This window comes from Anomaloglossus baeobatrachus, chromosome 5, assembly GCF_048569485.1.
Source record: "Anomaloglossus baeobatrachus isolate aAnoBae1 chromosome 5, aAnoBae1.hap1, whole genome shotgun sequence".
Classification (NCBI taxonomy): Eukaryota; Metazoa; Chordata; class Amphibia; order Anura; family Aromobatidae; genus Anomaloglossus; species Anomaloglossus baeobatrachus.
Genome location: NC_134357.1, coordinates 326,370,818 through 326,384,141, shown reverse-complemented (window position 1 = coordinate 326,384,141; position 13,324 = coordinate 326,370,818). Strand labels below are relative to the sequence as shown.

The following is a 13,324-nucleotide window of genomic DNA, read 5'->3' as shown; positions in this document are numbered from 1 at the left end:
GGTTGTTGAGCCCTGGACGGTGTCCGAAAACACTAGTCCGCTGCAGCTCCCCTGGGTAACCGAGGCTGAGTAGTATCCCACTGCTGCCACCAATTGTGGAGACACGGGGCTCAGTGGGTGCTCTCGTCCACTAAAACCCGCCGCCTTTAGAAAGACAGCGTGGCTCAGGGCTCATCCCAACTGAACGCCGGCCTCCTTAACCGTGGGCGTAACACTACTCAGACAACACAGGGTGAGGGAACCACAATAATTAGACTTTATTGGATCCCCAAACAATTAACGGCACATAACACATAACCAGCAAAACACAAATGTAACAGGCAACAGAGTCTCACCCTTCCGCTGGCTCATCAGGGATTTAGAATGTCCATGCCTCAGAGCTTCCAGGGCCGCTTACTCCAGTCCAGCAGCACCCCGCTTTTGGCGGGCACCCACTGAGAAAGGAATAATGCCAGATTCAGGAAGCTGTGTGAGGTCTGCAAAGTCTGTAACAGGTGACTGAACTGTCCAAACCTGAGTGTCCTCCTTAGGTAGACCTTGTATGATGTTACAATCTTGGCAGCCGCAGTCGAAATCCCTAGGCTGTGGATATGGTCTCCAACCGGAACCGGAGTCCCTAGATTGAAGCCATAAGATATCCTGATCCTCTAGTCAGCTCCAAAGAGCTTAGACTGGATCCATCAGCATCCATCAACAACCTGGTGGCTTAAAGAAATCCCTTTTATAGCCACAGCCTTCCACTTGGATACACTGCGTCCTCATCGATTGGTTGGACAAGAGCGCCTCTCCCATTGGATGAATCTCAAGCTGCATGGACAATGTTCATCCAAATGATGTCTACAGAAAGACTGAAGATATCTACATGGAGTCTGCAAGTCACAGACTCAACAATGGCTACTAAGGTAATCACATTAGTAATACACAACTACAATACAATGGTTACTGGAAAAGTTTGGAGACACAATACGTCTGGCTTTCAGTGGCCAACACAATTACATGAGTCAACAAGAGTCTTGTAGAAACAATGAGGGACTTATCCCCCCGTCAATAAACAATCTATCATCCTGTCTGGCTGAATTTTAAGAAACTTTAACCCATGAGAGTCCATGTCGTCACAGGTATATGCACACGGATTATTTTTTTCACTGTTTTCTCAGAGGTCACTGAGAAGAAACACCAAGTTTTTGAGTTTTGCATTTTTGAGAAGAATCTGAAGTTTTTTCTCAGTTTCTGCTCCAAGAACTCCTCAAAATACTCTATACGCACACAGCAACTGAGCGAAACGTACTGGAAATTCTCCAATTTCTTTTTCCAAATGTGAAAATTCCACAAAACCTGTGTGTTTCTGCTCGGTGGCTATGTGCACAGTGTATTTTAGGTGACAGAGATCTTGCTCAAACAGCCACTTCAAGAAAAGGCTATCAGCAGAGGGGCAGAACACGGGAGTGATTACAGTTACAGGTGGATGGACTGTATTGTATTGCTACTAACCTGCAGATGAACTATATATCTGCAGTTAAAAATCAATTTTGCTCATGACAGATTTCCTTTACAGGAGTATTCCCATCTCCAATAGCCTATCCTAATATGTAGGTGTAGTAATAACTATATTAGCAAATATCTTCAATTGGAAATGTAGTATACTTCTCCTAATACAGCCAGATTTTTTACTTCATGTGCAGGGCATTGCAGTTTAGCTACCCATGGTGCTGACAGCTCATATAGTGACAGTTAGTTTCTCGTGGTCATAACCAAGGATATGTAAGCGATTGCAATGCCCTGCACATGAGGTAAGCAATATAGCTAATCAGGAGAACTACAGTCATATGAAAAAGTTTGGGCACCCCTATTAATGTTAACTAGTGATGAGCGAGCATGCTTGTAACTACTCGGTACTCGCACGAGTATCGCTGTACTCGGGCTGCTCGGCGGGGACCGAGTAATCTCGCGATACTCGTGCTGTACTCGTGGTCTTCATTTCTGCATGTTGGCGCTCTTTTGAGAGCCAGCCCTCATGCAGGGATTGGCTGGCAGACCACTGCAATGCCACAGCCCTGTTAGTTGTGGAATTGCAGTGATTGGCCGGCCTGCACAGCGTGACCGAGCCTTTATACCGGCCGGCGCGCTGTGCTCTGCTCACAGCTATCCAGACAGTCAGTGCAGGGAGAGGGTTGCTGCTTCAGGGAAAGGTTTGCGGCCCTTTATAGTTATTTCCGTAGCAGGGCTGCAAACAGTGTGACCAGAAGTCCTTCTCAGGACTATTGTAGTTCTATACAGGCAGGCAGGGTAAAGCCAGGTCGGAGTACAGGAGCAGAGTCCTTCTCAGGACTATTGTTGCTATATACAGGCAGGGTATAGCCAGGTCGGAATACAGGCTAGTGACCAGAAGAGTCCTTGTCAGGACTATTGTAGCAGTATACAGGCAGGCAGGGTATATAGCCATTCCTAGTGGTGACCGTATACCAGCCTTCATCATATCTGGGGCTGGTGTACACAGTGTAAAACAGTCCAGATAGTGTCTGACTTGTCTGTAATTGTCGCTCCCCAAAAAAACCTGTTAGGTTCTTATTGCGTCCGTGCTTGGTTTTTAAAACCGCACGTGTGTGTCTGTTGGTGGCAGCGTACAGGTGCACTTGTGTGCAATTTCCACAAACTTTGATATAACGCACAAGTAGTGAATATACACGTCAGCAGTGCACAGCATTGCAAAATGCGCAAGGGCATTGGCAAGGAACAAGGAAGTGGACGTGATGGTGGTGCAGGCAGAGGCCGAGGTCGTGGGCAAGCTCTAATTTCGCCACAACAAAGGGCCACATCTAGTCGCTCGCACGTCCTGTCCCAAATTCTTGGGGACCGCAGCAGTACACCGCTCTTGAACCAAGACCAGTGTCAACAGGTTGTTAGTTGGATAGCAGATAATGCTTCCAGTCAGATTGGCACCACCACAAACACTCTGTCTTCCACACGGTCAAGTGTCAGTAGCCGTGATACTGCACCGCACATTTCTGAACCTGATCCTCCTTCCTACCACCAGGCTGAGTACACGTCCTCCTCGGACATTAATGATCCCACACTTGGACACTCGGAAGAGCTGTTCACGTTTCCATTCACACATTCTGGCCTCTCGCCAGCTCATATTGAAGTGGGTCATGAGGAGATCGTCTGTACAGATGGCCAAATATTTGAGCAGCCACGTTCTCACGAAGTTGGCAACGTGTCTCAACAAGTGGTGGACGATGATGAGACACAATTGTCAGGAAGTCAGGAGGAGGAGCAGGGTGCGGAAGAGGAAGACGACGTGGTGGATGATCCAGTAACTGACCCAACCTGGCAGGAGGATATGCAGAGCGAGGACAGCAGTGCACAGGGGGAGGGAGGCGTAGAATCACAACAGGCAGTAAGAAGCAGGGTGGTGGCCCCAGGCAGAAGTCAGGCAACCGTTCCCCGGAACAACACGACGACACAAGGTGCCTGTACAAATGTTAGGTCTTCCCGAGTCTGGCAGTTTTTTAAGTTGGATCCAGATGATTCAAAAAAGGCCATTTGCAACACCTGCCGTGCCAGCATCAGCAGGGGTACCAAAACTAGCAGCCTGACCACCACCAGCATGATCAGGCACATGTCAGCCAAGCACCCGACTTTGTGGGAAGTATAACAGAGTCGAGGAGCAGTGCTTGCTGATGTCACTGCTACGTCTTCGCTGGTTGTGCATGCGAGCCAATCCCCTGTCCATGCTGCCTGCGAACAAGCCTCCTCCACTCCTGCACCTGCAGTTGCCTACGCAGAAAGAACACCATCATCAAGCACGTCCTTGTCCCAGCGCAGCGTTCAGTTATCCATTCAGCAAACCTTTGAACGCAGGCGCAAATACACTGCCAACACCCCACATGCCACAGTTCTAAATGCTAACATTTCGCGACTGCTTGCGCTGGAAATGTTGCCTTTTAGGCTGGTGGAGACAGAAGCATTCCGTGACCTGATGGCGGCAGCTGTCCCACGTTACTCGGTCCCCAGCCGCCACTATTTCTCCCGGTGTGCCGTCCCCGCGTTGCATAACCACGTGTCACAAAACATCACACGTGCCCTGAACAACGCTGTTTCACCCAAGGTCCACCTAACCACAGACACGTGGACAAGTGCTTGTGGGCAAGGCCGCTACATCTCGTTGACGGCACACTGGGTTAATATTGTGGAAGCTGGGACCCAGTCTGAGCGAGGGACGGAACACGTCCTTCCCACACCAAGGTTTGCAGGCCCTACCTCAGTCAGTGTTTCACCCACACTCTACAGCTCCGGAATGTCATGCTCTTCAGCCTCCTTCTCCTCCTGCGCATCCTCATCCACTGTACCCTCCACACCAGTCAAAAGCTGGAAGCACTGCAGCACTGCCTCGGCGAAGCGGCAACAGGCTGTGCTGAAGCTAATCTTTATAGGTGACAAACCCCACAATGCAGAAGAGCTGTGGACAGCTCTGAAACAGCAGGCAGATCACTGGCTCACACCTCTGAACCTAAAGCCAGGAAAGGTCGTGTGTGACAATGGCCGGAACCTGGTGGCAGCTTTGAGGCGAGGCCAGCTGACACATGTTCCATGCGTGGCCCATGTGCTCAACCTCGTGGTTCAGCGGTTTCTAAAGTCATACCCAGAGCTGTCTGATCTGCTGGTAAAAGTTCGCCGCCTGTCTGCACATTTTCTAAAGTCACCTACTGCTTCAGCCGGCCTTGCCGGCTTTCAGCGCAGTTTGCATCTTCCGGCTCACAGACTGGTGTGTGATGTCCCCACGCGTTGGAATTCAACTCTGCACATGTTGGTCAGGATATGTGAGCAGAAGAGGGCAGTTGTTGAGTACCTGCATCACCTAAGCCATCGGGAAATGGGTCAAACTCCACACATAACACCTGAGGAGTGGAGATGGATGTCAGACCTATGTACCATCCTCCAAAACTTTGAGGACTCCACCAAGATGGTGAGTGGTGATGACGCCATTATTAGCGTCACCATACCGCTACTCTGCCTTCTAAAACGGTCTCTGCTGAAAAACAAACATGATGCATTGCAGGCGGAGCGCGATGAGTTGCAGCAAGAAACAGTAGTGGGTGTGGGTGATGATAACACACAGCCCAGCCTCGTCTCATCACAACGTGCAGTGGAGGACTATGACGAGGAGGAGGATGAAGACATGGAGCAACTCTCCGGCCAAATTGAGGATATGACATGCACACCAGTCATATCCTCGGTTCAGCGTGGCTGGCCAGAGGACAGGGTAGATGAGGAGGAGGAGGAGGAGGAGGAGGACAGCATGTTCAGTCATCTTGTTGGTCAGGCTACTGAAGTCCTGGCTGTTAAGAGTCTGGCGCACATGGCTGACTTTATGGTAAGCTGCCTGTCTCGTGACCCTCGCGTTAACAACATCTTGGCCGACAATCATTACTGGTTGGTAACACTGTTAGACCCACGCTACAAGGAGAACTTTTTGTCTCTTATTCCCGTGGAGGAGAGGTCAACCAAAATGCAGCAGTTCCGGAAGGCCATAGTCACGGAAGTAGGCAAAGCATTCCCCTCACAAAACGCTAGCGGCATAGGTCATGAATCAGTGGACAACCGAGGCGTACAGTCGAGAGAGGCACAAGTCCAATCCGCCAGAGGTAGGGGAACAGTCTCTAAGATGTGGGACAGTTTTCTCAGCCCCTCACGTACCACAGCCCCTGAGGTGCGGGGTAGTGCCACAAGAAATCCTAAGTTTGCCCAGATGCTGAAGGAGTACCTTGCAGATCGAACAACTGTACTCCGACATTCCTCTGTGCCTTACAATTATTGGCTATCCAAGCTGGACACGTGGCATGAATTGGCTCTCTACGCCTTGGAAGTCCTGGCCTGCCCTGCTGCTAGCGTTTTGTCAGAGCGTGTTTTTAGTGCCGCAGGTGGAATCATTACAGATAAACGCACCCGCCTGTCAACTGAAAATGCTGACAGGCTGACTCTGATCAAGATGAACAAGGGTTGGATTGGGCCAGACTTCACCACACCACCAGCAAATGAGAGCGGAATTTAAAGTTTGCCATGTACCTCCACTCACCCATGGGTACACACTTCTGGACTTTGGATAATCGCTGGACTGCTCCTCCTTCTCCTCATGCGCCACCATGATGATGACCGTTACAAATTGCAATACTTAGGCCTTTGTTTCAGGTATACCCCCAGTGGTAAATTTTTTCGCCCATTCTTTGCAGAATGGACATTACAACGACAGGAGACCCGCTCCTTTGCAATGGGAACAATGTTTTGAGGCCCTCATGCACGTCTCTACCCAGGGACAACGTGGAGCCTCCCAATTTTTGGCTGCCCTGCCTAAGGGCTATACTATAATACACCCACTTCCTGACAATGGACACTTAATGTTTTGAGGCCCTCATGCACGTCTCTACCCAGGGACAACGTGGAGCCTCCCAATTTTTGGCTGCCCTGCCTAAGGGCTATACTATAATACACCCACTTCCTGACAATGGACACTTAATGTTTTGAGGCCCTCATGCACGTCTCTACCCAGGGACAACGTGGAGCCTCCCAATTTTTGGCTGCCCTGCCTAAGGGCTATACTATAATACACCCACTTCCTGACAATGGACACTTAATGTTTTGAGGCCCTCATGCACGTCTCTACCCAGGGACAACGTGGAGCCTCCCAATTTTTGGCTGCCCTGCCTAAGGGCTATACTATAATACACCCACTTCCTGACAATGGACACTTAATGTTTTGAGGCCCTCATGCACGTCTCTACCCAGGGACAACGTGGAGCCTCCCAATTTTTGGCTGCCCTGCCTAAGGGCTATACTATAATACACCCACTTCCTGACAATGGACACTTAATGTTTTGAGGCCCTCATGCACGTCTCTACCCAGGGACAACGTGGAGCCTCCCAATTTTTGGCTGCCCTGCCTAAGGGCTATACTACAATAGACCCACTTCCTTCCAATGGGCACTTCAGGTTTACAGGCCCTCATGCACGTCTCTATCCAGGGACAACGTGGAGCCTCCCAATTTTTGGCTGCCCTGCCTAAGGGCTATACTACAATAGACCCACTTCCTTACAATGGGCACTTCAGGTTTACAGGCCATCATGCACGTCTCTATCCAGGGACAATGTGGAGCCTCCCAATTTTTGGCTGCCCTGCCTAAGGGCTATACTACAATAGACCCACTTCCTTACAATGGGCACTTCAGGTTTACAGGCCCTCATGCACGTCTGTATGCAGGGGCATTGGTGAACCTCACAATTTTGGACTGCCCTGGCAAAGGAAAATACTACAAAGACTCACTTCCTCAAAATGGGCACATTAGACTCAAGAGGCCTTCATGTACGTCTCTTCTCAGGGACATCGGAGTGCCACACAATGTTTTCACGTAAAATCTTTCATGTATTAATCTCAAAAAGTAACATACACCAGCTCTATCTCACTATTGGGTATGTGCCCTTAACATTTCCGCCATGAAAAATCATTTTGGGGTCATTTTGGAAGGTTTTCTGGTGAGTCCGTAAAAATGGCGTAAAACGCGGACAAAATTGTTCACAGCTGTGACTTTTCAGTGATAAATGCTTCAAGGGGTCTTCCCCATGCTGTTGCCATGTCATTTGAGCACTCTTCTGAGACTTTTGTGACATTTTTAGGGTTTCTCCATGCTGCCGGGGGGTCATTTCACAAAAATACTCGGGTCTCCCATAGGATAACATTGGGCTCGTTGCTCGGGCCGAGTACACGAGTATCTTGGGAGGCTCGGCCCGAGCTTCGAGCACCCGAGCTTTTTAGTACTCGCTCATCACTAATGTTAACCTTTTTTCTTTATAACAATTTGGGTTTTTGCAACAGCTATTTCAGTTTCATATATCTAATAACTGATGGACTGAGTAATATTTCTGGATTGAAATGAGGTTTATTGTACTAACAGAAAATGTGCAATCCGCATTTAAACAAAATTTGACCGGTGCAAAAGTATGGGCACCTCAAAATAAAAGTGACATTAATATTTTGTAGATCCTCCTTTTTGCAAAAATAACAGCCTCTAGTAGCTTCCTGTAGCTTTTAATGAGTTCCTGGATCCTGGATGAAGGTATTTTTGACCATTCCTGTTTACAAAACAATTCCAGTTCAGTTAAGTTTGATGGTCGTCGAGCATGAACAGCACGCTTCACATCATCCCACAGATTTTCAATTCAGGTATTCAGGTCTGGGGACTGGGATGGCCATTCCAGAACATTGTAATTGTTCCTCTGTAGGAATGCTGTAGGAATCTGAGTAGATTTAGAGCGGTGTTTTGGATCATTGTCTTGCTGAAATATCCATCCCCTGCGTAACTTCAACTTCATCACCGGCATTGGCCTCACAACCCCAAAGCATGATGGAACCTCCACCAAATTTTACTGTGGGTAGCAAGTGCTTTTCTTGGAATGCCATGTTTTTTTGCCTCCATGCATAACGCCTTTTTGTATGACCAAACACCTCAATCTTTGTTTCATCAGTCCACAGGACCTTCTTTCAAAATGTAACTGACTTGTCCAAATGTGCTTTTGCATACCTCAGGCGACTCTATTTGTGGTGTGCTTGCAGAAACGGCTTCTTTCGCATCACTCTCCCATACAGCTTCTCCTTGTGCAACGTGCGCTGTATTGTTGACCGATGCACATTGACACCATCTGCAGCAAGATGAAGCTGCAGGTTTTTGGAGGTGGTCTGTGGATTGTCCTTGACTGTTCTCACCATTCTTCTTCTCTGCCTTTCTGATATTTTTCTTGGCCTGCCACTTCTGGGCTTAACAAGAACTGTACCTGTGTTCTTCCATTTCCTTATTATGTTCCTCACAGTGGAAACTGACAGTTTAAATCTCTGAGACAACTTTTTTGTATCCTTCCCCTGAAGAACTATGTTGAATAATCTTTGTTTTCAGAACATTTGAGAGTTGTTTTGAGGAGCCCATGATGCCACTCTTCATAGGAGATTCAAATAGGAGAACAACTTGCAAGTGGCCACCTTAAATACCTTTTCTCATGATTGGATACACCTGCCTATGAAGTTCAAAGCTCAATGAGGTTACAAAACCAATTTAGAGCTTTAGTAAGTGTCACGCTCCCCGGGTCCCGACGCCGTTTCTCACACACCGCCCCGGTCCCCGGATCACCTGCCCTCAGCCATACGCCCTCCTCGGCACCCTCCAGGCTTCCGGTCTCCCGCTCCTGGCGCTCCCCTGCGACCCTGGACACCTTGCCTGACTCCCCTGCTTCCTCGACACCGCTCCCTACTCTGGCCTCCGGCACTCGGGCATCGCGCATGCGCATTAGGGCGCGCGCGCGGTCATTGATCTCCTCTTAAAGGGCCAGCACTCCTAAACAGGATATTGCCTAAATCTATTGCCTTGAGGGTGTCGCCTGTTCTACAAGTTCTCTAGCTAGGAGTCCAGGTCCCTCTTGCTGTGTCTCGTTTTAACATTGTGTCTTCCACAGAACCAGTCTTAGCAAAGCTACACCTGGTCCTGTCTACAACCTGTCCGAGAGGTCTTGCGGGAACCAGTCTTACCAAAGCTACACCTGGTCCTGTATACAACCTGTCCAAGAGGTTCTGCGGGGACTGTCCTGTCAAGCATACCAGGTCCTGATCGCAACCTGTCCGAGTGGTCCTCCGGGGATTGTCTCCTGTGACACTACCATCTGCTCCAGCCTGAACCCTTCCCCTGACCTCGGCTTTACCCGGCAACCTCTACCGGTTGGACTCTGCTCTTGTACCGCTTCGTGCTCCGGCAACCGTGCACCCAGGCCCTCTGGTGGGGTGACCAGACAGTTCCTGTATACGGGTTAGCTCTGAGTTGCTCCACTGGGGGAGTCCGGTGCACGGCCCAGAGGATCCACCACCCGGGCGTAACAGTAAGTCTGTAAAAAGTAGTTAGGAGTGTTCAAATCAAGAAATTGATAAGGGTGCCCATACTTTTGCACCGGTCAAATTTTGTTTAAATGCGGATTGCACATTTTCTGTTAGTACAGTAAACCTCATTTCAATCTAGAAATATTACTCAGTCCATCAGTTATTAGATATATGAAACTGAAATAGCTGTTGCAAAAACCCAAATTGTTATAAAGAAAAAAGGTTAACATTAATAAGGGTGCCCAAACGTTTTCATATGACTGTATACTACATTTCTTATTGAAGGCATTTGCTAATAATATTAGAACTACTGTACACCTACTACATATCAGGATCTTGGAGATTGGAATATCCATTTAACTGTAAAGTGTTTGTGGCCCGTATACTCTGACTTGATGCTTTTAATGTTATTCATTGAATTATCCACAGGGAATTATACACCATTCTGGAGGCCAGGAGCAGAAAGAAACTTATATAGCGCCCATTATCCTTCCTGAGACCAGGCAGTCCATGCTTTTGATGGGATTATCGGAATATTTTTTCAACTCAATAGGAAACATATATTTCATTTCAAATATTCTAAAGCTGACACTTACACATGAGCAGGTAAGAACATCATTTATATGAACCATAGATTGCAAATGTCCGTATGTGTTTGCAATAGAAATATAACATTCATTTGAGGTGGGGGACGGGCACTAGGCTCGCTAGCACCATTTTATAATACTGGCATGTTTAATGCCGCTTATAGGGAATGATGACATGCTCATTAAATTAAACACTTCACTACAATTTAGTAGATAAAAGGACATGTGCCCATGGGACAATGTACCCGCGGATATTTCCGCAGGTATGTCCGCAGGTTTACCGCAGCTGCTCCCCGGAATCCGCAGCTATCCATTGCTGCGGGATTCGAGCATTTTTGTTGTGGTAAACCTGCGGAACAAGAGCAGAAATACCTGCGGAAGTCCCGCCCTGTATCTCCATAGTGGAGGAGTGGAATTCCACAGATATTACCGCATGAATAATTGACATGCAGTTACGTGCAGCTGCGGGAAATCCACAGCATATTCCGCAGCCGCACATACCGCAGCGTGGACACAGCACTCCCCATGTCCCATAGGATAACATGGGGAATCTCTGTACTTGCTAAAACCTGCGGATTTAACTAGAAAATCCAGATAAATCCACAGGTTTTCCACGGCAAAATCCATGGGTACAGAGTCACATGAGCATATAGCCTAAAGGGCCATTTACATGCTGCGACATCGCTAACGATTTATCGTCGGGGTCACGGTGTTTGTGATGCACATCCGGCGTCGTTAGCGACATCGCAGTGTGTGACACCTACGAGCTACCTTCAAAGATCGCAAAACAGGTAAAAATCGTTGGTGTTGGAGAGTACGTTCATTTTCCAAAAATCATTGTATGTGCAGTAACGGGGTTGTTTGTCGTTCCTGCGGCAGCACACATCGCTGTGTGTGGCACCTCAGGAACGAGGAACATCTCCTTACCTGCAACCGCCGGCAATGAGGAAGGAAGGAGGTGGGCGGGATGTTCGGCCCGCTCATCTCCGCCCCTCCGCTTCTATTGGATGGCTGCCGTGTGACGTCGCTATGACGCCGAATGAACCGCCTCCTTAGAAAGGAGGCGGTTCGCCGGTCACAGCGACGTCGCTAGGCAGGTAAGTATGTGTGACTGTTCGTATCGATGTTGTGCGCCATGGGCAGCGATGTGTCCGTGATGCACCACCCACGGGGGCGGATATGCTCGCTAGCGATATCAGTACCGATATCGCAGCGTGTAAAGTACCCTTAAGGCTCCGAGATGATCATTTGCAATTTTTGTTGTTTTTCTTTTTAGTCTTCTGGTATTAGTTGATATTTTTCGTGCCAAATTCATCCAAATGGCGAATGTGATTTATGAATTTGGCGTAAAGTACAAAAATAGACATTCTTTCTGTCTTGAACTGTTTTGTGAGTTTTGTCACCACAAGTCGTGCAAAAGCCGCATTCAAGGTTTTGCATACTCAAAAATACACCAGGGAGGACTGGGGCAAAGTCAGAACAAATTTTTCAACTTTTTAAAGTTGCGCAATTAATGAATAAGGCTAAAATATCTGAAATTGCTGGACAACAAAAAAAAAACAAAAAACAGAAAAACAAATGAGCATGTATAAAATAGAAAATTAATAAAGGAGCAAATTGAATAATTGGGTGCAAACAAAAAGAGTACAAAACACACAAAACTAGCCAAAAACACAGGCGAAAAGGCAATGATGAATAGGGGCTTAAGTCTATTTAAACTAATATCTATATACCCAACAGGAATTAAAGCCCCGATTCATCATTTACTTTATTTTGTCTTTTATCTTTTATGTCTTGTGGTATTTGTTAATGTTTATTGTGTTCAATTTATCAAAATGGCGCAACGGGTTAATTAATTTGTTGCAAAGTAGAAAAAAAGGTCTCTTTCCCAGTCATTAAGTATCTTTGTGACTTTTTGAGCAAACTGTTGGATGTTTTTCAAAATTTTGCAAAATGATGCAACATTTGAGAAAGATTCATAAATCTACACCAGTTATGTCCGACCTTGCACCTTTCACGTGTATTGAGCAAGGCAGCACATGTCTAGTCGGCATATGACTGCATGTATGCAAATCACATACAGTTGAAAGCAGAAGTTTACATACACTATCTATAAAGACACATCTGCATGTTTTTATCACTATCTAACATGAAATCAGAATAAACCTTTCCTGTTTTAGGTCAAGTAGGTCAATTACCTAAATCAAATATATAAAGCTGAGTGTGTGTGTGTGTGTGTGTGTGCGTGTGTGTGTGTGTGTGTGTCTGCTAAAGGAATCCTCACCGTCGCATTTACAATCATGAAATTTTGCACAGACACCCCATATGACTCAGGGAACGTCATAGACTGTTTGGACGGCAAAATTTAACCCCGCTCATTACAGTTACTCTCCAAAAAAACTGCCTCCTTTAAAGTGAATGGAGCTGCGAGCTATTAGGTTATTAATAGGAGCTGTGATTCGTTGCTATAGGAACAAAATAAATTGTTAATATAAGAAGCTTATGTGAAAGATAAGATGTCGGTGGGGAGACAGATAGAGAGAGACAGAGAGAGAGAGACAGAGAGAGAGAGACAGACAGTCAAAGAGACAGACAGAGGCAGACAGACACAGACAGACAGGGACAGACAGAGACAGACAGTGAAAGAGACAGGGAAAGAGACAGGGAAAGAGACACAGACAAGTAAAGAGACAGGGAAAGAGACAGAGAAAGACAAGGAAAGAGATAGACGAGGAAAGAGACAGACAGGGAAAGAGACAGACGGGGAACGAGACAGACGTGAAATGAGGCAGACCTGAAACGAGACAGACCTGAAACGAGACAGACC

General features: G+C 47.3%; 1 protein-coding gene across 1 annotated transcript in view; it reads left to right on the top strand.

The window, feature by feature from the left end:
- Positions 1-13,324, top strand: part of LOC142310062 (bactericidal permeability-increasing protein-like) — a 182,207-nt gene that overhangs the window by 110,600 nt on the left and 58,283 nt on the right. Inside the window, exon 8 of the mRNA XM_075347533.1 lies at positions 10,340-10,516. Within this exon, the coding sequence (XP_075203648.1) occupies positions 10,340-10,516 (177 nt within the window). The remainder of the gene's footprint in view (positions 1-10,339; positions 10,517-13,324) is intronic.